Genomic DNA, 25,648 nt, shown 5'->3' with positions numbered 1-25,648 from the left:
TAAAAATTTCAGTTTGATATCTTTTTTCGTTTTTAAGTTGTTGTGTTGGCGGACAGACAATCGGAAATGAACTAATTAAGTGATTTTATGAACACCTATACCAAAATTTTGTTCATAGCGTTAATAATTTTAAGCGTTACAAACTTGAGACTAAACTTAATATACCTTGCATATTACATATAATTATGTAAGGTATAAAAAGAATGTAATGTTTGTTTAAGTACACTCAAAAACAAACTTTTTACAAGAGCTTTCATAAAAATGTATTAAGAAGGAGTTGAATCAGATTATGTTTTGATTTTATTTCTTTGAATACAAACACATACAACACAACAGGTAGTAAACAAACAGATAAATAATAATAAGAGTTAAGTTTTAATAAATAATAATAATAATTAACGTTTTTTAGAATAATAATATTTAGATTTAGTTGTGTTATTTGTATTAGTTGCAATGTTTGATGATGCTGCTTGTATTGCTTGATCAATACCACATCTAGTTAATTGATTAAAATCAATTATTGATAAACTTGGTACAACATTATTATAACTATCATCATGTTGTTGTTGTTGTTGTTGTTGTTGTTGTTTTATAATTGTTGTTGTTGTTGTTGATGATTTAAGTCTTGTTTTTAATTTATTATTTATTGATAATGATCCATATTCTATAAATTAAATAAATAAATAATTATTATTATTAATAAATTTATACTCTTATAATTACATTTCTATTTTATTTTTATCATATTATTATGTTGTATTTTTTATGAGAAAATGCATGGAAAAAGTATATTTTAAAATGTTTGTTATAAATTATTACTTAAATGTTTTAAAACAAATAATTTATTAAATGGTTTATAATTATTTTAAATACATACCATCTAGATCAGCGGTGCCCAGCCTACGGCCCGCGGGCCGGATCCGGCCCGCGAAGAAGCTCAATCCGGCCCGCGAGCTCCTAGTCGGATATTCGTAAATTATCGACCAAATACCGCCTATTTTTTAAATTTATTAAAGTATTTTCTGTGAATTTTATTAACTACAATATTTCTGATATTGTTATATGTATTTTGATTGAATAATTTGTATTTGTACATGACATCGGCATGACACGGTGTGTCATGCCGATGTCGACTAGTGCTGCCGCGAGTGGCCGATAGTCGAGGTGACTACAGAGTGAAGTTAGTTATAATCATGGAGTTACTTGTGGTAATTATTTCATAGGAGATGCTCACATATGTTTACATTAACTTTTGTGAAAACTTTAAGTTAATTTTTGATAAATAAGTTATTAAAAAATATAAATTTAATTTTGTGAAAGTTTTATAATATTGAATATTTTTACCCCAAATAATGTCGACGAAAAAACGTAAAGTGGATACATATTCGTGAATTCATTGAAAATGTTGAATTTTTTTCAAAGGTGTTACTAAGATATGCAATTATAAAGAATCCGGCCCGCGAAATCGTATGTCATGATGAATCCGGCCCACGGACAAAAAAAGGTTGGGCAACCCTGATCTAGATAGTTTAGATCATGGAGGTTATATAAGTTAGTAAGAATGACAAATCAATGGTACATGACACGATCAATCATATAATAAATAATAATATAAACACTTTATTAATATTTATCATTAAAATTGATTTCATATTTGGATTATCTATTTGTGTTTCACATATGAATGGAATGGTTACAATTAGTTCATTAAATATTTCAATGTTTGATACAATACAACATTTAATGAACTGGCTGACTGATATTTAGGCCATTCATATTAAGTATTTGTATTATATTACGAACGAACCTAAGTGACCGTATTAATGCCCGTCCATGCTCATTTGTTATTGTAATGATGCATTACTTGTATTCAAATGTATTGATTGCATTGGAGTCAAGAGTGGAGCTGAAGTCTTCACGTACAGACGCATAGTAAACAGTTCAGTTTGTTTGCTAAACTTGATTTATTATTTTTAATTGTTATTAAAGGTTGTTGAAGCGTTGTTGCATTACATAAAAATAAAATCATTTTCAACTTGTTTTGAGAGTCACTGTTGTAACTTTTGAACATGTTTCTTTCTAATAATGACTTCTTAACAAAAACAATATTTCAAAATTGTAAGTTAATGGTGTATTTGTTATTTCATCAAAAAAGAAGTTGCAAAAACACATTCTAGAACATGATAGTTAATAAAATAAAAAACTTACTATATTGTTGTTGTTGTTGTTGTATTGTTGTTGTATCATTATTATTATAATAATTAATAATATTAGTAATATGATTAATAGCACTTTTACGTTCACGTTGTGATAATGAACGTGAACGTAATTTATCAATATCATAAGGGGGTGATAATTTTAATTTATTATTATTATGATGTTTTGTTTTATTATATGTTGAACGTGAACGTGATTGATGTTGATTTGTTGTTGTTGTTGTTAATTCATAACATAAATCATCAATAATAATAACACCAATCATTTTATAATATTCAATAAATGTACGAATTAAATTACGTCCTAATCTCATATCTATTTAGAAATAAAAATAATTATATTTATTTATTTATAATTATAATTATATTAAGTAGTAATACTTACATGATTCTTTAGTATAAGGTATAATAATATTATTATTATTATTATTATTATTATTATTATTAATATTTTTATAATAACCACCCATTGATACATGTAATGTATAAATATTACATGAATCAGATAAGATTGTAGTTAGATAACGTCTTGCAGTACCATGTTTATTATGATCAGTACTATTGTACATGGTATTTAATAAATTATAAGAACCATGATCATATTTATTTAAGATATTGAATAATAATTTAGGTAATATAATATGACGTTCATAACGATAGATATCATCATATGTTGAACCATAAATAAAGGTACCCATTAAATTAAAATGTGCATGTAAATCAATTATAAAATCTAAATGATATTGATTTGATGTATCTATTGATTTTAATAATTTTATTAATTCATATATTGTTGGATGTATAAATATTGATGCTTTATCATAATTATTATTTAAATTCATACCAATTGAATTTGTTTTATAATTACCTAAATAAACACCATCTGGATTTAACATTGGTATTATTTTAAATATAATATTTGATTTACGTATATAATTTAATATATAAATATCTTGTGTTGATGTTAAATATTCTAAAATACCTTGACATATAAATGATGTGGGTGATTCACTACCTATACAAAAATCAATTAATTAATAAATATCATTATTAACCAGTCAGTCAGTCTTATATAACTAACAACTACGATTTTTATATATTATTTAAAATTAGAAACATTCTAGAGAGAGCCAATATATTACAATAACTTTATACCTTACAGTCTGCATCAAATCTGATAGTTCTCACTAATTTATCACCTTATTCTAATGAATAACACAAGTTTTTGATCTCGAGTAGTGAACGCAACTTTGTCAAAAATCGAAAAACTACATTATATTTCATTATTTTTTCAGATTTTGGTGATAATAACCCTAAAGGGCTAGTTTACGAAGCACCTTTTAAAAATGTTTTTAAAGTAGACTACATTTGTTACAATACGATACTAAAACCCTCACTTGGGACTCAATAGCCAATCGCTGTTCAAAATTCATCATTTTTTTTAACTTTGTAATTTTTTGAAATATTTCAAACTTCATTCGAACGACTTTAGTGGGATGTAGTTGCACTTCTCTCTGACAAAGTGTACTAGTATTGTTTAGGATCAAAATTCATTCAAAACAACATAATATTGCAAAAAATTGCGATACACTAAAAGTTAACGATATATCAGTCGCTACATTATTTATTCCCTTTTCAGATAATTTTCTTGCTCTAGAATGTTTCTAATTTTAAATAATATACAAATAGAATCATAAAACATGTAGTTGTTATATAAAACTTGATTGATTGATGATATTGGACTTGCATTGATTACTAACCATGTATTCTAGATAAAATAACAATAACATGTTGTTTAGTATTATTAACATTATTATGAATATTATTATTATTAATTGTTATTAAATCAACATTTCTATTTTGTATAGATGTTGTTAATAATTCTTTAGTAATGTTAATAGTAGATGATGATGATTGTTTTTTAATAAATAATGATGATAAATATAATTGTAAACGTGAATATGAATATGGTTGTGATATTGAGAATTGATAGATTTGTTCTTCTTCTTTATCAAATGCGAATGCAATCGATAATATATATTGATTGAAATGTTGTTGAGATTTATGATAATAAACATATTTAGATGGTATGCGTTGCCAATATGGATGTGATGTTGATTTAACTAATGGTAATAAGATACCATTACGAAATAATAATTTATTTTTACTAAAATTTACAATATTAAATATAACACGCTAAAAAAATAAAATAAAATAAAAATTAAAATAATTAATTAATAAATATAAATATAAATGTTATGTATTACTTACTTGTTCTTGTTTATAATTATCAACAGTAAAATTAAACCATATTCGATAACGTGGTGAACATGTATCAGGTCTAATAAATAAATCATATTCATATTCAGATATTAAATCAACACGTCCTAAGTTGCCACATTCAAAGGATGCATCAAAACATAAATGTCCTTTTTTAGCTTTACCAGTATGTTCTGGTGGTCGTATTAATACACGATTTACATTACCTAGACCACCTTCACCATCACTATCTTCACTATCTATAAAAATAAATTAATTAACTATTAAATTAATTATATTTATTTATTATTTATTATATATTAATATTAATAAACCTTCTCTTTGATACATGCTACGCATTTGTAATGGATCACATGGCATTAAATATGCCATTATTTATTTAATTAATTAATTAATTAAAATAAATAAGTATTTAATATTTAATATTATTTTGTTTGTTAGTTAATAACAAACAACTTAGTTTAACTTTGTGTTGATTGATAATATATTAACAATTCAAACACAACATATATGTTAACTATTTATTTATTTATTTATTTATAAAAATAAATAAATAAATAAATAAATAGTTGATTATATGTGTTATAAACATGACATGAACACATTTATATTTGATAGGTGTAAATAAAATAAAATATATATAAATATAAATATAAATGATTGAATTGAATTGAATTGGTTTTAGTTAGTTGGTGTTATTTATTTATAGTTATTTTATTTTATTTTATTTTATAAATCTGATATAAAGTTATTGTTTATTTATAATAAGTAATATAAATAATAGAGAGCTGTTAGATTTATATCTTGAAATCTAAGAAAACTTAATGAATCTTTATAAAAACTGTTCAACTACATTCTTTAAAGTTTACTTAAACAAGTTTATAACAAAAATTTGTGCGATATTGTCCAAGGAATGGTAGCCAACCTTTCTTGAATGTGCAAAAGTTTATGCAGAAAATGACAACGGAAATTCATATAATGAACCTTATAAAGTGTCGTTGCAACAGAGACGATTGATATTCCGAGTATTTAATGTTAAATTACTTAGAAATTCGAGTTTTTTTTTTTTTTTAAATTGTACATTTTTTGAAATACTATAAAAACCATGAAAATTAATAAAGTTTCAAATCATTTGCATAAAAATGAACAGAGTAACAGAATAACAAAAACAAAGTATATCGAACCTTTCTTTTTATGTTTTATTCAGCACAGAAACTGATGAATTTATCACAAGAATTAAAATTAATGCTTGTCATTTTTCATTTGACTGTATATTTTGTATATAAGTACTGGCAACATGCTCAAAAAGTTCTAACAGTATCGGATACAGAATTTTAAAATTATTCCAATTTAAATTCCAAAATTTCGTTGGTAATAAAAAAAAAATGTATTTGTTGTTAAATAATTCGAAAAATAATAAAGTAATAGAAAAAAGTTTGAGGGAAATAATTTAGCTATTTTTTAACAAAATATTTTGCCTTTAACTTTTTTTTAACGATAAATAAGTTTATTTATATTTTTCGAAAAAAATATATTGGTAACTGTTATAATTACAAACTTGTAGATTTAAAGATTAGATTAGCATTAGATACACTTTCTGACTTGATCAAGTGATTGTTTTCTATATTCTGTTGTATTAATAAAATTAAATAAGAATCTTTGAATAATAAGGTATTAATACATTATTATTTGAATGTTTATAATAAATAAATAAAGTAAGTTATTGATGTATAAAACTAAAGATCATATTCATTCTATAAGTATTATGTTATGTATGTTATATATAACACATGTGATGTGTGTGATGTTATGTGATAAATAAATAACATGTAGGTATTATATATTTATTTATGTTTGATTGACATACACTACTATAGTATAGTGTAGCATAATATAACTTTTTGTTGTTGTTGTTGTGTGTTATAACAGTAACAGTGACAGTGACAGTGACAGAATAATAATTACTATCATTTAGCTGTTAGTTATCATGATCTGATCCAAGGGAGACAAGTCGCCAAATTTGAAGCGGCCAAAATCTTTAAAATATGATTTACATTCATCTAGATAATCGAAACTCCACGACTATTTCGAAAACTAAGATTGTATGGAAGAGTTCATTATGATTTATAATTAAATAAAACACCTTTGCAATCTATTTATGTATTTAAACCAAACTGTAAATATAATACATTTATCTCGTATACAGGGTGGGGTGCTTTTTAAGTTGATATATGGTTGTGTAGTGCGATATTTTACGTAGACATTAATCGTGACCTAGGTCACGACAAGCTAACTCTACTCCATCACTTCAACACAACTAAATTACAAAGTTGTTATTGATTAAAAGTAACATTTTTTGTTCGAAACATTTTTCCGCAAATCTTACAGTTTAGGCAAAAACGGATTCACATTTTTTTGGATAAAACCAAACTTGTTATTTCGTAAAATTGTTCCTGCGAAATCTGGGCACTTTCCAAAAAAAAATATTCTAATAAATCATATAAAAGTGGTCCGTCCATTTTTATTAAAAAAGAATGAACAAGCGCACAAAAAACTAAATTTTTACAATCAGTTACTGTCTAAACTATTAGGTTTACAAACAAATGTTTTAAACAAATAATATTAACGCATTAATAAAAAGAAGTTTATAGTGTTTGTCTAATATTTGTTAGTTATGAATCACAATCAAATTTGAATTGAACCTGATAACTTAGATCAAATTCAATGCAGTTATAGGATATGTGTTTTCATTTAATTTTCATTGATTCAATTGATTTATTGACTTTCATGCATATATCAACTTAAAAAAGCACTTTGTACCTGTATATGGAATGAATTTGAAGGGCGCAAATATTATTTATGTTTGGAGCAGCTAAATAGCTAGATCAGGTCCTGTTAGTTGCTTGTATAAAATTTAAAGTTATCTAAATTTATATGAATTATGTATTTTAATATAATTAACTGTTGGTCTAAGACTCTAAGATAATCAATAATTTGTCTAAGAAATTAATTCTAAGTAAGTTTTGTGGTAATTGGTCACAATCCAGCTTCTAAATTCAACTTACAATATAATATTCTAGAAGCTAAATGATATTTTAACTAAAAATAACACGAGTGGTCTAATGAAATGTGATACTGGTGAATTTACAGGTCCGATTTATAATCACCAATCAAAAATTATCACAATTATGTGATAATTAAATTTTTAAAATCATACAATATGATCAACAACCAAAAAAAACAAACGAGAGTCAATTATGAAAGCAAAACATTAATTTTATTGACTGTTCCTTGTCTGGGCTAGGTTGGGAGATTGAAACTTACCTAATTTTGAATTGTAGAATTGTAAATAGAGGTGCAGATTAATAAATAATAACAAAAGAAGATAGCATTGATCAACAATAAAATTTAGTTGCTATTCTTGTATTGAATTCAAATTATATTTGTAAATGTATTTGATTGTTTGAATAAACTTAAAACAACATATTTAGTGACTGTTGTTTTAATTAAGAAGGTATCGTTGTTTTGTACAAATCGTATTATATTGGTTACTATTATATTTATTGTTGAAGTAACAATTAATTATATTTATTATATAATAATAACAATATAACAGAGCATACCATACCAACCATAATTAAAAGACAATAATTAAGTAATTATTTAATGAATAGAATCACATACCTGAATCAGCCATTTATTAATTATAAATATATTATTTTATAAAAATAATATATTTATAATTATTTTTATTCATTTATAAATTAACTACTTAACAACTAACTAATAATTAATAATTATTTATTTGATCAATATTTTAAAATTTAACTGCATAACAACAATAATAATAATAATAATAATAATAATAATAAGTCTATTTTATTTATATATCATAGACTTATATATTTAACTAAACTAAACTAGACTAGACTAGATTACATTATTATTAAATAATTAAAATAAATAGTTGTAAATAAAAGGTTGTATATTAAAAATAATCAACAATATAAAACTACTATTGAAGAGGATTTAGAAGACAACAATTAATTATTTAAAATATATAAATATTAAAGTGTTCTTTTAATGGATGTGAGGTGTTAAAGATGCTAGGTTGGCTAGTAGTACTTGTATTATGTACTACTAATTATATGATATTATTAATAATATTTTAATTTGTTAATACATCTAGATTAGTTAATAGAGAATAAATGAATATTAGCTGCTATGATTATCTATATTGGGTTAATTTTAAATAACAACAACAACAACAACAACAACAACTTATATAATTATAAAATTTATTAATTATCAAATAACAAAGTATAATAATAACATATTAATAGTTATGGTAGTTATGGTTGCATACGTAATGCACCATCAATACGTATAACTTCACCATTAATCATTGGATTCTCAATAATATTACAAACTAATTGTGCATATTCTGAAGGTTCACCTAAACGTTGTGGAAATGGTACTGATTTTGATAAAAATGCTTTTACTTTATCTGGTAATGATGATAATAATGGTGTATTAAATAAACCTATAAATAAAAATATAATTAAATAAATAACTATTATAACTATATTATTATTATTATATGATGTATATATACCTGGTGCTATTGTATTCACACGTATACCTTGTGTTGATAAATCTCTAGCTAATGGTAGTGTCATACTATTTATAGCACCTTTACTAGCTGCATATGCAACTTGACCACATTGACCATCATATGCTGCTACACTTGATGTATTTATAATACAACCACGTTCATGATTGTTGTTAGCATCAGGTTGATTAGCACCTAACAATTCACATGCTAAACGTATTACATTAAATGTACCAATTGTATTTACATGTAAGACTCTTGTAAAGTCTTGTAATGAATGTGCTTGTTGTTTATTAAAATTATATGTTTTATATGCAACACCAATACCAGCACAATTAACAACAATATTTAATTTACCAAATTCTTCTTTAACTTTATTTAATGCATTAGATACATCATCAACAGATGTTACCTACAAACATTAAAAATATTAATTACATACATCACAGAGAACATCAAAAAAGAAATCAAACATTACTTTACATTTATGTCATACAAATTGCCTAATTAAAATAAATGTAAATAAGTAATGATGACTTGTATAAATACAAGAATGATTTTTATAAACTTACATCAACTGGTGCAAATAAAAGTTGTTGATCAATATTAATATTTTTATTATTATTATTATTATTAATAAGTTGTTGTTGAATTTGTTTAGAATTAGTTGTAATAGATGATGGTAAATCACATGCAATCACTTTAGCACCTAACTCAATAAATTTAATAACAGTTGCTGCACCTAAACCAGATGCACCACCAGTTACCAAACATACATTATTCTATAAAAAAACAATTAATTATTATACTAATTAATTAATAAATATAATATGATGTAATACATACCTTCCATAACATATTTATAAATGTTAAGTTGTAAATGTTATCTGATTTGTTGGTTATGTTACAACTTACAACTTACAACATCATCTACTTGTTTTTATTATCAAAGTCAACTCATGTCATGTCATGATAGTCTTGGAGCACGTCATAGTAAATGACTCAATATTATTTAACGATAGATACAATATGGACTAGGTGTATCAGGGTTTATCCTGGTAGAAATATTTTTTACCAGGAAATTTTATTTTTTATTGGCGTAGGTGTAAGAAATATTTTAATCAAGTTTGACTACCACACCGAAATATTTTAAAAGTAAAACTCAAAACGAACAAATTAAATTAAATAGGTAATTCCAAGATAAGGCTAAAATTTTATTAACTTTATATATTAAAAATATCGGTGTGACAGATCTTTCTGTCAGGATAAAAGCTGTTACACCAAATTTTTTTGAAAATAGATAAAATTTGCAATAAAATGGTGTTTTAAACAAATTAATTACCACGAAAGAGTAAAATATTTGTAAATTGTAATTATTAAAATTATACAAAATATTTGTGCCAGTATAAACCCTGACACACCTAGTCCATAATCGTTAAATAATATTAATTCATATGCAAAAGTTCGAAATCCATGTAAGTGCAATTCTAGTGTGACGGGCTCCCTGCGTATAAAGTATGTGTTGTATACATACTTTATATATTTATAATAAAATATTATTGTTTAAATAAAATTTATCATTTGAATTAATCAATCATATCAACTACGAACTATGAACTATGAACTCATTTGATAATATATTAAATCTGGTGGTGGTGGTGGTGGTGGTGGTATCTATATTATATATTATATTAAAACTAAAATTATGTAGTAATGACTTAATGAATATGATTTGGGACGCCTTCCATGTTTTATTAAAACTTTAAAAAATAAATATTATAAAGTTATTTATCCAATACTCTCAAAATTCATTCTGATAATAAAATTACCATATACTTTTCTATGATAAAAATTTTTTGTTTTTCATTCAAACAGTAGTATGGCCTAAATTGATCACGTGACCAAACTCATTGTCAGCGTTAAGCGTCATCATGAAAATACACCTTTAGAACACACTCGACCAAGTCATCTTTGAAACAAAGAAACCCTCTATAGACCATAGCTTTCTAAAAAAAATATATAAATTTAAAATTTAAAATAAAATTGTTGAAACTGATGAGCATTTAAAAGTAATATATAAAACATATTGTATATATTTGACATTAGCATCAAAATGGCGAACGTTCTTACTCACATATACATTACAAATAAGTAGTCTAACCTCTCTCTTTGGTGTATTGTGACATAAATGAAAGACAGATAGTAAGTGAATAATAAATTTGTTAGGTTACATTATTCGATTCCATGCTTTTAAAGTTTTAAAATAAAAGTAATTATCAAATAAATATTAAAGTTTAATTATATTGTTTGATATAATTATAATAATAATGAGTAATGACCAAGAATTATTAATAAATAATAATGTTAATAATGAAGAAATTAAAAATATTGAACAAGATCAAGATGAAACACATATGAAACATAATATTAAAGATGGTAATGATGATGATGATGAAAAGAATATTTTATTATTATCAAAAAGACAAAGAAAACGTTTAGCAAAGAAATTAAAATGGGAATCTAGAAAACATGAGAAACGTTTAAAAGAACGTGCACGTAAAAAACAAAGAATTGATGAAGCAAAGAGTTGTAATATTAAATTAGGACCATCACGTAAAGAATTAAAACATAGTAAAATGATTTTAAGTAAATGTAAAACAAGTATTGTTATTGATTTAAGTTTTGATGAATTAATGTCAAATAAAGTAAGTAACTATTTTATTTATTTAAATTAATAATTAATTAATATTAAATTTATAATTTTATAATTATAGGATTTAAATAAAGTTATAAAACAAACATTACGTGTATATTCATTAAATAGACGTTCATCAACACCTGTACAATTATATTTAACTAGTTTTAATGGTTTAATTGAAAATGAAATACAAAAACATGATGGTTATCAGAATTGGGATATTAATTTTAAAACAGAATCATATTTATCAATATTTAATTCAAATAAAGATAAATTAATATATTTAACATCAGATAGTGATCATATCATTAATGAATTATATGATGATCATATTTATATAATTGGTGGTTTAGTTGATCATAATCAACATAAAGTAAGTTTTTATTTAAAACGTAAAAGAGTCATTCTTTATAAAAAATTAAACTTATTCTGCAGGCATATTTAAAACTTGTAAATAATGTAGGTACACGGTTATCAAACATTTGGATTCATTATTTTTATGTTTTATAAACTATCTGCTAACTGCTTTCTTATAAATTAACAAAATGTTACAAAGACAATTAAAATTATGATTTTAATACAAAATATCAAGAAGATTTATTTAAATTTGACAATTAGGCGCAACTTATTAAATAGTTTCTTTACACTTATAATAGTCTAAAATTCAATAGTTAAGGTTTTAATTGAAAAATGTGTTTTAGTAGAAGTAGAACATGTTCATTGATTTAATGTTTGTTATGTTTATTAATAATTACAACTTTTATTCACAAATATAAAATTAAAGCACACAAATCTTGTTGATATTTTGTTTTCAAGTCATCATTTTAATTGCCTTTGTAACATTTTGTCAATTTATAAAAAACAAGGCTAGTTTACCAAAAATAAAAATAGTGCTTCTAAATGTTTGGCTACCCCTGTACATTATTTAGAACCTACATACTTTTTAGAATAAACCAAAGTTTTCATAAAAAATGAGTTTGTTTTCTTATAATACAAAATAATAAAATTTACAAGTATAGTATCTGTACCTGTACCTGTATATACAGTTGTGGGTGGGTGGATGGTTGACACACTGTATATTTTTGATATATTTTTATGATGGTTGTGTTGTACTTGTAGGGTCTTTGTTATAAATTAGCTTGTGATAATAATATAAAACATGGTCAATTACCAATCAATCAATATATACAAATGAGAACAAGGAAAGTATTAACTATTGATCAAGGTATGTAAAACTAATTCATTCAAGTTACTTATCGATAACATTTTATTTATTATATTTATATAGGTTGTACAGGTGCTAGTTTTATAGGTTCTCTATCATACAAAAAACAAAATTATCTTTTTTGAGGTACACACATTGCGGGAGAAGGTGGCTTCTTAATGTTATCAAAAAAGTTGCCATGGAACGATCATGATGATAACATGAAATGGTCAAGTTGAAAATAATTCAAAATACGTACTTCGACTTCGACCTATTTAAAGTTCGACCCTGTATTTTTACCCCTTCTTTAGTTATAAGCAATTGAAGTTTTGAAATTGACAAAATTTTATCTTTTCGGAAACGGTGAGGACTGAGGTTATGTACTATTTATGATATTTTTTTCGAATTTGTAATAATAACAGGTCTATAATGTTTATTTTTGAAAATTAATGGATCGCTGTTAACAATGGAAGAGGTTCGCGATCAAAATGAATGAATCCCCTCGGGAGGAGGGCGAAGTATGACTAAATATCTACATAATATCAGAAAATCAAACTTGCCTGGCAGTAATTACGGAATTAACATTTTGGGAATATTTTTTAAAATAATTTTAATACTTTTTTTAAATTCAAAAACAATTATTAACTAAAATAACAATTTTAATTAATTTAAAAATATGCTCCAAATATTAATTCTGTAATAACTGCCAGCAAAGTTAATAAAAAACTTTGATTTTCTGATATTTTGTAGATATTTAACCATATCTGGACTTAAGGGGATTCATTTTGGTGTTTAACTCCTTCCATTGTCAGCGCTGGTTCATCCAATTTCCAAATACTAACAACTTTATGCGCCTTTCTATTATAATTACAAATTCGAACAAAATATCATAAATATTCTACTCCCCGAAAATTTGTCAAACTTGTTCAAACCTTCTAAAAAAAAAGTAAAGATACAGTTATCAGCAAAGTTTAATGTTATCAGCAAAAATTAATCCCAATTTTCTCAATTATTAGTGCAATTATTTTGAAATATTTTTTGGATAACATTGAGAAGCCATTCCCATTGTCGCAAAGTATGTACCTCAAAAAAGCTAATCACAAAATAGAGCGACTGGCCTAAATGTAATTAATTAATGATTAATATTATATGAATTAATAAATTTATTATTTTTTTTAGTGTTTGAAATATTATTACGTGTGATAGAAGGCTCTAGTTGGAAAGAATCGTTTTTAAAAGTAATACCAGAACGTAAAGGTGCTATAGAAGTAGATGCAGCTGATACAGCAGATGAAGATGCAGATGCAGGTCTAGATGATGTAAATGTAAATGTAAAGACATAATAAATATATATTATTTGTTTATTAGTTGCTACACAACCGCCATTCTGGTTAATTTAAGAACTATTATTTAATGTTTTCAACTTGGATGAAGGTGATCCTTCTAATCTCTACCATATATAATCCATGATCCATATCCTATCCCACAAGTTTTTTCAGTATAAAAGTTTTCACTATTTGTTCGTTTCCAATTATGTGCAAATAAAAAAGAAAATGAAAATGTTTTGCTGAAAATCTTAGTGTACTAACCTGGCATTATATTCTCCTAATAAAAATTGAAGTAATTTTGGCCAAAAAACACAAAAAAATGAGAAAAAATCATTCAATTTTTAAACAAAATTTTCCATTTTCACGAATTTTCGGGAAATTTTTCATCGATGTTATTTGGAAAAACATTCTAAGCAAGAGTTTCAGGAGTGGCACAAAATTTTCGCCGTTTTTGCCCTAGGACCAACCGTTTTCGAGATATAGCCATTTTTTCCATTTTCACATGTAACTTTTTCAAGACAAATTTCACCAAAAATTATGAAAATTTTTAACATTTGTATTAGGAGAATATAAGTTGAAAAGGGAAAAAGTAGTACTTGATAGGGAAATGGTAAGTAAGTGTTTTCACCCTGAAAACCTTTTTTTTTTTTCTTTTTTCTGGTATTATTTTATAAGTATAAATAAAGCAATTTTAACTATTTATTTTGTTCGTTTCGTTTCGTTCCATTTACATAGCGAATTATTTGCACCTTATGTGCAAATAAAAAAGAAAATGAAAATCTTTTTATGAAAATCTTAGTGTACTAACCTGGCATTATATTCTCCTAATACAAATTGAAGAAAATTGGAGTAATTTTGGCCAAAAAACACAAAAAAATGAGAAAAAATCCATCAATTTTTAAACAAAATTTTCCATTTTCACGAATTTCCCGGAAATTTTTCATCGATGTTATTTGGAAAAACATTCTAATCAGGAGGTTCAGGAGTGGCACAAAATTTTCGTCCTTTTTGCCCTAGGACCAACCGTTTTCGAGATATAGCCATTTTTTCCATTTTCAGATGTAACTTTTTCAAAACTAATTTCACCAAAAATTATGAAAATTTTTAACAGTTAGTTCAAAATATTAACCAAAGATGGCACAACCGTCGTTACTATTAGTTCAAAATATTCACCAAAGATGGCACCACTATCGTAACTGTTAGTTCAAGATATTCACCAGAGGTGGCACCACCGTCGTTACTGTTAGTTCAAAATATTCGCCAAAGATGGCACCACCGTCGTTACTGTTAGTTCAAAATGTTATTCATAGATGTCACTGTCATCGGTATCATGTTAGTTCAGACTATTTGCGATAGATGGCATTACTGTCGCAATTGATAATTAGTTCAAACTATTTACCATAGATGTCTCTGCTTCTGTAATTATGTGTAGTTCAATATGTTTTCTATAGATGGCCCTAAAGTTTCATTTGATAACTTACATTGTTTTCAATGCATCAAATTAAATAAATCTTACGTTTGTTAATAGAAATGATTTTTAATATTTATACTTCATTTTTTTTTGTTAACTGGTACAAATTTAAAAATAATAAATATATTTATTTATTTATTAATTAATTATTAATTACATTAAATACAAATATAATAATTTTTATTAAATTATCTTCTGGTGTTGTTTAATAAAATAAATTTTAAAGATTCAAGTTATTGTATTGGATATAAATATTTGTATTGAATATAAGTTCCAAGGGAAATAGTAGTACCTGATAGGGAAATGGTAAGTAAGTGTTTTCACCCTAAAAACCTTTATCCTTTTCTGGCATTAATTAATTAGTATAAAACTTTTAACTAATTGTTCGTTTCGATCCATTAACATAGCGAATTATTTGTTTGCACCTTATGTGCAAATAAAAAAGAAAATCTTTTTATGAAAATCTTAGTGTACTAACCTGGCATTATATTGTCCTAATACAAATTGAAGAAAATTGAAGTAATTTTGGCCAAAAAACACAAAAAAATGAAAAAAATATTCAATATTTTAATAAAATTTTCCATTTTCCCGAAAATGTTTCATCGATGTTATTTGGAAAAACATTCTAAGCTAGAGATTGAGGAGGGGCTCAAAATTTTCGCCCTTTTTGTCCTAAATCTAACCGTTTTCGTGATATAGCCAATTTTCCATTTTCACAAGTCACTTTTTAAATACTAATTCAACCAAAAATTATTAAATTTTCTTCACTTTGTATTAGGAGAATATGAGTTACAAGGGAATAAGTAGTACCTGATAGGAAAATAGTAGGTAAGTGTTTTCACCCTAAAGTTTTTTCAAGATCCTTATGTGCAAACAAAGTTTTAAGGATAGTAAGAGGTAAGGAAGTACAAAGTTTTATTTAAAAACAAATGACTTAATTTTTTTTCTTATTAATTATTAATTACGTTTAAAACAATTAAATGTTTAATATAATAATTAAATTAATTTAATTTAATATTTAAATAATGTTATTATAAATGTGGTAAATAGTGATAGGTATGACCTTTGGTTACCAGATCAATAAAAACTTTTGCTTTACAGATTGACAGTAATTGTTTGCTATGAATTTGTAGTACTTGAAAGGCAAGTAATTGTTTTTATGAGCCCATAAATTAGAAAGTTATTGGTCGGGTAACTATTTTATGAAATGAGTATGGCCTTCAGTTACCAGACCAGTAATTTTCTAATTTTCAAACAAATATCTCCCTATTATAAAGCATTAATAGTATCAGATAGGGAAATAAATGTTTTCATCTTGTAGGTCAGAAAGTTATTGGACTGGTAAGTAAAACTACTTTAGCCCATAGTTACCATTCGAGTGGGGCATTTTATTTTGATTGTTGTAACCAATTTTGATCATATTAATATTACCAAACGTACATAACAGTAAGGGAGTGCTTCCAGGTTTCAGGAAACTTCCTTCTTAGAGGAATAAAAATTAAAGTTTTATTGCTTCATGTAGACGATTGACGTGTGACAAGTAAAGCATTCCGGTTCAAAAAAATGATGAAGAATTTTGAACGGTTTGGTAATTGGATAAATTCTTGTTCATTGATCGCCTAGATCTTGTGATTTAACACCAAGTTGGTGGTTTTTTCTTTGAAGGTATTTGTAAGGTACACACCCCCCCTCCCACACTTGATCAGACCATGGTTATTTGAAATTAAAGATCTATTTAAATAGTTTTCAAAAGATAAACAATGGATGGATGTTTTGAAATTAAAGATAAGTTTTTAAATCGAATAAAAAGATGATTTTTGTAAATTAAGGAGTTGGACTTGTCCATGTTGATGTTATTTACAACTAACAAGTTAATTGTATAGAATGTTTATGTACTTGTTGATCCCATCCACAAGTATATAAAACATTATCTGTATTATTAGTATTCCATGCTAAACCTCTAATAAAATCATGATGTTTACTTTGATCTGTATAAATAATATTTGTTGAATCTAAATTTAAATATAATGTTGAAGTATCTAAACAATTAATAATATTATTATCACTACAGATCGCTAATAAAGTACCTGTTGAATTAAATTTACATGAATATATTGAATCATTATTCATATTTATATTTAATTTATATAAATATGAGTTAGTATTTCTAATATCTAATGTATAGAGGTCACCTCCATCTGTTGTACATGTTAATAGATAATCATATGCAATATTAGGATACCATTTAATATTTGTTAAACCATTAAATTCATTTAAATATATTGATTTTGATTCTTTATTGATACCCTCAGTACTAGTTGATCCTAAACGTTGATCCCATAATAATACATGTTGATCTAATGAACATGATACAAATATATTATTATTTGTTAAATGTGTATCGATTGATGTGATTGTATCATTATGTGCTGAACTGAAACATTTAAATATATCAAATTACTTAATAAATAGATACCATAAACATACGTAGCGATCAAACTTATAATACCCGTTGAGCGAGTATCTTTAAATAAAATAATAAAAACTAACTTGTAAGTATTAAATGAATTTAAATATTCATTTGATTCCAGACGTGTATACTCTAAATCCCAGATTTTAATTGATTGATCTGATGAACATGTTATAAAATGTGTTTGATTTGTTTTAAATAATTCAATTGAATTGATTATTGATTCATGTTCTTCTGATAACTTATATAATTGTAGTTTATCATCTGGTTCATCACCATTCTCTGGTAATGATAACACTTGTATACAACCACTATCATCAATTACAATCATTTTAGTTGAATCTGCTTTAATAAATCTACCATCGATAACACCAGCGTTCATTGTTTTATTTGCTACATATGTGCTTAAATTACTTGTTAAACATAAATCTAATGTTTCATAATACCAAACAGATCCATACCAACGACGACCAGTTAAATTTGATGAACCAATTAATACATGTCCATCTTAAAACATTACATTATAATATTAAACAAACATTAATTAATATTAAACATTAAATTTAATTTATACCTTCACTAACTTCTATAAAATCTAAATATTTATATAAAGTTGTAACATCTAATTTTGGTGTTAATGTTCGATATATTTCACTATGCCAATTTGGTTGTAATATTAATTTATTATCATCCATTTTTATTTATTTATTTAATATAACTTTTAATTTAATATTTAAATTATTAACTGTATTATATTATGTTTAAACGGTTTAAATAAGTTTAAACCTCGTGTATTTAAATAAATGTCAATCTATAATATTATTATTATGTTACTATCTTCACATCAATTTTATAATGGGTGTGTTCATTAACAACCTTACATTATTCATTGTTTAGGTTCCGTTCACTTCTCATTTACCAATTCTCAAACACTTTTTATACGACTAATATTGAATTATGAAAATATATTCTTTAAGATGTAATTTCATAATGACGCTCGACGCTGGATTTAAACGACAAATTATAATCTTCATGAAAAAAATAAAACTATGTGAAGCATCAAATTTAAAAGGTGTAACTACATGATGACGCTTGACGCTGACTTTGAGCGTCAAATTAGAAATGCATCTAACTGAAAAACATGTAACTATGACCAGCTTCTAATTGTAAATAAGAGTGGCAAAAACAATGTGTTTTTTCATGATGACGCTTAACGCTGAGCTTGAGCGACAAATTTGGTCAGTTGAAGCCATGAAGCTATTGGATGAAAAAAAAAAACTTCTGCAGCGGAAAATTGTCATATCGTTTGACGCAGCTGAAGTTTTTTTTTTCATCCAAATGGTAACAAGTGTTATCATGAAATTACATTTTAAATGAGAGTTATAAGTAACGTTGGTAGTCCCAATTTTATATGTTTAATAATATTTAATGATCAATTTAAATAAATGGTTTATAATAAAAGCTAACTTCATAGTACTTGTAAGTATTATTACTAGATTCAGACTGGTATCTCTGCTCGTACTCGTATTGCACTGCTCTATTACCACTAACTAGTACTATCTACTGCTATGATGTTTTGAGTTTTGACGTGGATGTTGAATAATTTTAAAAGAAATAAAATGTACAAACGTATTACATAGAATTATAATTATAAATATAAATAAAATTAAAAAGGTATGTTTTATTAATAATGATTTAATTTGATTTGATTTGATATATAAATAAAATTAAATATCTAATCATGAATCATATCATATTATATGCATATAATTATTATGTATTGCTTATTGATAATGATAATTAATTAATAATAATGTTTTTTAATAATTGTAGTTTAATAAATAAATAAAAGTAATAATTAAATAAAAATATTAAAATTAATAAAATAAAATAAAATGAGACTAGATGAGCATGATGAATTATTGAATGTAAATAGTACAGGAGGTACAGGAAGTAATAAAAGTGCTGTAAGTAGATTGTACTTAAGATTGTCACAAACCTATCAAAGTTTATTAGATAAATGGACACCTCATACACGTCTACGTTGGGCCTTTGCAATATTACTTGTTATATTATTTGGAATACGTATTGTTACACAACAAGTAAGTAAAAGTAAATCAACTAAACTAAATTTTATTTTTAAGGAGGAGTGAGAGTCCTACACTCACATCAAAACGGTTTATTTTTATATTCTTTCCAGTAACAAATTATATCAAAGTCTGTCTGTCTGTGGCGTCCGAATTCCTAAACGGATAAATCTTAAATTAAATTCGAATAAAAAACCGATATAAGATGCACGGTTAAATTTATCGAGTTTTTCTGTATTTTTACCCCGACTATACATACAATAGCGAAGGTTATATGTTTAACCGGTATGTATGTATGTATGTTTTTCTGTCCCACCGTCACATTAACTTGAATATGACCGTCCGCTAGAGGACGTAAAGTTATAAACTAAAAACATATTATAATTGAATGATAGCGTGTTTGGTATCAAATAAAATTGAGTAATTAGTACTTTATTACAAATATATAATCTCAAAATGGTGTAAATAAAATAAAGTTCGAAAACTAAAACCTCGACAAATACAGAATCGCGCTCTTAAAAGTATGAAAACAAGAAAATAATTTCATCAGAAATTATTATGACATAGGACTTCTTTCCTGTCCTGTGATAAATTGATTAATGTCAGAGGTCCCCCGACTGTAATGACAATTTTACTAATTTCAGATGAAAATATTTTCTTGTTTTTATACTTTTATGAGCACCATTTTGTAAGATTGTCGGACTGTTATTTGTTGAACTTAATTTTTATATAATAATTATATTTTATTAATTTGTTTATTTATTTATTTTTTTTAGGGATGGTATATAGTAACATATGCTTTGGGTATTTATCATTTAAATTTATTTATAGCATTTTTAACACCTAAAATCGATCCAGCAATGGATTTAGATACAGAATTGAATGATGATGGTCCAGCGTTACCAACACGTTCCAATGAAGAGTTTCGTCCATTCATACGACGTTTACCAGAATTTAAATTCTGGTATTCAGTAACAAAATCAACTTGTATTGCATTAATTTGTACGCTCTTTGATTGTTTTAATATTCCAGTATTTTGGCCAATATTAGTTATGTACTTTTTTACATTATTATGTATTACAATGAAAAGACAAATTAGAGTAAGTTTAAGTAATATTTAATTAATATTTAATTTAATTTAATTTAATTATTTATTTTATTTTTATTAGCATATGATTGATTATAAATATTTACCATTTACACATGGTAAACCACAATATAATAATTATAATGGTGGTAGTGGCAGTGGTTCATCATCATCAACAATAGATCAATCAACATCATCTAATATGAATCATCATCATCATAATGTTAAATTGATGGGTAGTAAATAAATAAAAACAAACACTTTTAATTTAATTAAACCATTTATAAAATTAATTAAATATGATGTTGTTTTAAATTTTTAAGAACACATGCAACAAGTGTTTTTTGTTTTATGTTCTTATAAATGTTCATTTATTGTTTTGTATATTCAAATATATTAAATTATATATAACACACAAATTATTTACTTATTTATTTATTTAGTACTTTTTAGTACTTACATGATCGACCTTTCATATTTCACTTCCGAAATTCCTTCCATACTAAATGTTATGAAAATCGATGGAGTCGTTTCCAAGATTGCTGATAACAATATATATAAGAAGATACAAATTAATTATTTATTTATTATTGTTCTTATTATATCGATAAACTCCTTGTCAGTAGATTTTTATGGGAGTCGATGGAAAACGTTTGCTTTCAAAATTCATGCAAAACTTGTGCTTCTTCTTTTTACGTCTATAAAAACAATAACAGGCGTGGATCCAACCCTCAAAAAAGTTGATAGGCACGATGTAGCCATTCCAAAAATTGGCCAAATGGGAATGGGAGTATGAATTCACTCAAAATCGATATAGTGCATTTCTATAAAGGAGATGTTTACAAAATATATGACCAAGACTTTGTATAGTGTATTTGTAAATTAATAAAGCTGTAAAATGTAAGTAAAATCACAGTGTCACATTTAGACTACTGAACATATATTTAAAATTAATTCTGGAAAATGTTGCCAGTTCTTGTACTATTAACTTTTCGGAATAAATGTTATCATTTTTTTAATTGAGCAACTTTCTAATAAAAAATTTTCTATAATTTTAATCATTTATGAACAAGACATGTTCAATTTTCCAATTCACTTAATAAGAAAAAAAGCAAAGATAATTACCTACTTATTTTGCATATTCTTCATTTGTCATCTTGTCTTAAGCAGGTAGGTCCTTATCCAGAAAGATTATCCAAACACAAAATACAAAAGTCCAACATGATAATTAGAATAAAGAAGAATTAGTAATACTTGATTCGTTCTAGCCATGATGATAATACCGCTGCGCTAGGTGGTTCTAGGTAGTTGTTCTAGGATTGAAGGAGGTTTGAAGCCTTAACAAACAAATCTACCTCAATGTTTGTTTATAAAGTTGTTACAATTTAAATTAATTGATTGATTGTTGTTAGTTAACTGATTGATAACTAATATTTATTTATTTATTTATTAAATTAAATATACAGAATATAAACATTTAAATTGATATATATTTATTATTTATATGAATTAATATGGATTTTTTTAATATTTAATATAATATGTTTTGTTTAGAATACATTCCAAAAAATTTATTTATAAAAAAAAAAAAAAAAACGTATTATTTATGAAATTATAAATAAATAAATAATACAAGTTTAAGTATCAAACCAAAAATATTAATTTTTAACTTGTAATAACAATCACTTTTATAATATTAATTTTAAAAACACTTTGAACGTGTTGTCCTCCAAATACAAGCTTTTACAAAACGATTATTATTCTATCATTTTAAATAAACTATTTAACAACATATCGATTAATTAAATTTTAAAAAATGATCATCATACAGAAAACAGTGTTGTTTTGTACCAAAAAATCAACTTCTTAGAAAACGGGGGAGGTATGGTTTTATTTTATTTGATGACTAGTTTATTTTGAAATTTGAAAGAAAAAAAAAGACGGATTTATTTTAACCCATCTAAAAATATTGATTTTTGGGTACGAAGTAAAATTTTTAAAGATACTTTTTATTTTTTTAGATATTTATTTCCATTCTACTACAACAATAAAAACATGAATTAAAATGATTTGTAATCTATAATTGAAGTACAATCAATATAAATATATTTATTGTTTTAATAAAATATTATGTATTTGTGATGTAATTTCATTAGTATCAACAACATTATTACTAGTGGTTGTATTAGTATTATTAGTTTTATTATTTATTTTATTAATATTTTGTTGTTGATTACGTTGACATATTTTTTTATGTATAAACCAATGTAAACGTTGACATTCACGATCACAATATTGTACTTGTTTACATTTCGAACATTTCTTATTTGGTTTAAATTGTAAACATGTTATACAACAATTATTATTATTATTTAACATGTAACAATATTGTTGACCATTAATTAAACAAATTAATATAAATAATGGTTTTAATAGTTCATCATCAGAATCATTTGTAGTATTATTTGTTGTTAATGATGTTATTAATGATCTAAATATTGTTGTATCACGATAAATAAATTCACGTACACAATCTTTGATTAATAAATCAATTAAATCTGTTGATTTTAATAATTTACGTATATATAATTCAATAATATCAATTATATTATTACAATTATCAGATTTATCTTTATTATTATTAATTTTATTTTCTATTATTTGTAATATATAATTCATATAATGATATTTAAATGCTAATATTTCATTATTATTATTATTATTAATATTTGTTATTGTTTTTGTTTTATTATTCATTTCATCTTTTATTAATAATTGTAATATTTCTTTTATTATTGTAATATTTTTATATAATAATTCTGATGATTTTAATTTTATTAATATATTTATTGGTGATATATTAATATTTATTATAAATTTATGTAATAAATCAATAAAATTATTTAATAATAATGATGGTTGTATAACTCTTGTTATATGATTATTGATTTCTAGTAATAATTTTAATGATTTTGTTGTAATAAAATTATTAATTAATGCAACACATTCATGATTACCAACAAATGCAGCCATTTGTGCAGGTGTACGTGATACCGTATTTAATGTTGTTGTACAAGCACCAGCTTCTAATAATAATAAACATATATCTAATGAACCATTTAATGCACCAAAATGTAATGCTGTATATTTATGTTCATGTTTACATGAATTTACATCAGCACCCTGTATATAATATAAAATATAAATTATATTTATTTAAATTAAAACAATTATTTATTCAATATTTAATTTACCTGATCTAATAATAATTGTACCATCTCTTTATGTCCTTTATAAGCAGCATGTTGTAATGGTGTCATACCATTCTCATCGTACACATCTGCACCAGCTCCAATCTTTTGTAATAACATTTGTAAGCCAACAATATCATTCTTTGTAACCATTTCAAATATTTGTTTTTCATCATCTGTAACTACTTTATCACTTCCAACACCACCAGCACCACCACCAACAACTTTATTAACATCCTCCAATTCACTTGTAGTATTCATTTCATTTGCCATTTTATTTATTTATTTTTTGATATTATTCAAATATAATTATTTGTTGATTTGATTGAATAAAATTAACAATTATCTACAAATAACAAACACTTTAATACAATTAAAATGTTAATTATTAACTTTAATTAATAAATTAAATATTAAATATTATTAAAAATTAATATCAATATCTTTACCTCAACCACACTTCAAGCTTCAAGCATCAACTTTTATATCTATATCTATATTCACTTCATTGATAATAAATTAAAATGGCTCCACATAAATATAACGCTCACTTCACTTTACTTCATATACATAGACTCACAGACATACATTTAAAAATAGACTGTTTCATTTATATTTGATGTTTTTTCTACAAGTCATAATTTAAATTGCTATAAACATTTTATTCTAGTTTTGTTTATTAAAGTGGTACGGTTGTCACATGACTAGTCAACTAGGCAATTTGTATGACGTAAATGTAAAAAAATGTTATAAAAATATAAAAAAAAATTCAAAAATTAAAGTTTTTTATGTTTTCTTTTTGTAAAGCGTAGTAAGGTAATGTTTTATTTTACATAAACAGAATCTACAATAAATTTTCTTCATGATAAAAACTTTTTTGAAACTCATTCAGCGATTATAATTTTTTTACAATTAACATTATTATTTTTTTTTATAAGGTAAAA

At 24.6% G+C, this 25,648-nt stretch overlaps 7 protein-coding genes across 7 annotated transcripts in view; 2 read left to right on the top strand and 5 right to left on the bottom strand.

Annotated features, from left to right (window-relative positions):
* The window catches only part of LOC123294861 (erlin-2-like), a 79,598-nt gene extending 63,257 nt beyond the window's left edge, over positions 1-16,341 (bottom strand). The window contains exon 1 of the mRNA XM_044876039.1: positions 16,288-16,341. The gene's annotated coding sequence lies outside the window, so the exon portion shown is untranslated. The remainder of the gene's footprint in view (positions 1-16,287) is intronic.
* Positions 2,139-4,868, bottom strand: LOC123296383 (cytosolic carboxypeptidase 6). The gene is made up of 6 exons (XM_044877845.1): positions 4,811-4,868; positions 4,488-4,735; positions 3,977-4,412; positions 2,845-3,231; positions 2,404-2,532; positions 2,139-2,173 (listed from the first exon to the last, which is right to left on the bottom strand). The coding sequence occupies exons 1-6, from the start codon at positions 4,866-4,868 to the stop codon at positions 2,139-2,141; spliced, it is 1,293 nt and encodes a 430-aa protein (XP_044733780.1).
* Positions 8,827-10,059, bottom strand: LOC123294859 (3-hydroxyacyl-CoA dehydrogenase type-2-like). Its single transcript, XM_044876034.1, has 4 exons — positions 9,955-10,059; positions 9,681-9,890; positions 9,112-9,520; positions 8,827-9,039 (listed from the first exon to the last, which is right to left on the bottom strand). Exons 1-4 carry the CDS (start codon positions 9,964-9,966, stop codon positions 8,849-8,851), a joined length of 822 nt encoding a protein of 273 aa, XP_044731969.1. The 5' UTR covers positions 9,967-10,059; the 3' UTR covers positions 8,827-8,848.
* LOC123294858 (tRNA methyltransferase 10 homolog A) lies at positions 11,454-14,405 on the top strand. Its single transcript, XM_044876032.1, has 4 exons — positions 11,454-11,813; positions 11,883-12,179; positions 12,926-13,031; positions 14,190-14,405. Exons 1-4 carry the CDS (start codon positions 11,523-11,525, stop codon positions 14,351-14,353), a joined length of 858 nt encoding a protein of 285 aa, XP_044731967.1. The 5' UTR covers positions 11,454-11,522; the 3' UTR covers positions 14,354-14,405.
* A 513-nt stretch (positions 16,342-16,854) lies between the features above and the next one.
* Positions 16,855-18,991, bottom strand: LOC123296382 (methylosome protein 50-like). The gene is made up of 4 exons (XM_044877844.1): positions 18,854-18,991; positions 18,360-18,786; positions 17,979-18,243; positions 16,855-17,909 (listed from the first exon to the last, which is right to left on the bottom strand). Exons 1-4 carry the CDS (start codon positions 18,972-18,974, stop codon positions 17,673-17,675), a joined length of 1,050 nt encoding a protein of 349 aa, XP_044733779.1. The 5' UTR covers positions 18,975-18,991; the 3' UTR covers positions 16,855-17,672.
* Positions 18,992-20,121: 1,130 nt separating this feature from the next.
* Positions 20,122-21,706, top strand: LOC123295605 (protein RER1). Its single transcript, XM_044877018.1, has 3 exons — positions 20,122-20,381; positions 21,143-21,466; positions 21,536-21,706. The coding sequence occupies exons 1-3, from the start codon at positions 20,175-20,177 to the stop codon at positions 21,698-21,700; spliced, it is 696 nt and encodes a 231-aa protein (XP_044732953.1). The 5' UTR covers positions 20,122-20,174; the 3' UTR covers positions 21,701-21,706.
* A 1,843-nt stretch (positions 21,707-23,549) lies between these two features.
* LOC123296381 (ankyrin repeat and MYND domain-containing protein 2) lies at positions 23,550-25,207 on the bottom strand. The gene is made up of 4 exons (XM_044877843.1): positions 25,154-25,207; positions 24,708-25,050; positions 24,286-24,636; positions 23,550-24,168 (listed from the first exon to the last, which is right to left on the bottom strand). Exons 2-4 carry the CDS (start codon positions 24,975-24,977, stop codon positions 23,563-23,565), a joined length of 1,227 nt encoding a protein of 408 aa, XP_044733778.1. The 5' UTR covers positions 24,978-25,050; positions 25,154-25,207; the 3' UTR covers positions 23,550-23,562.
* Between the last annotated feature and the right edge of the window lie 441 nt (positions 25,208-25,648).

This window comes from Chrysoperla carnea, chromosome 3 (assembly GCF_905475395.1).
Source record: "Chrysoperla carnea chromosome 3, inChrCarn1.1, whole genome shotgun sequence".
NCBI classification, from domain to species: domain Eukaryota; kingdom Metazoa; phylum Arthropoda; class Insecta; order Neuroptera; family Chrysopidae; genus Chrysoperla; species Chrysoperla carnea.
The sequence above is the reverse complement of the archived record's forward strand: the minus strand, read 5'-3'. Positions and strand labels throughout refer to the sequence as shown.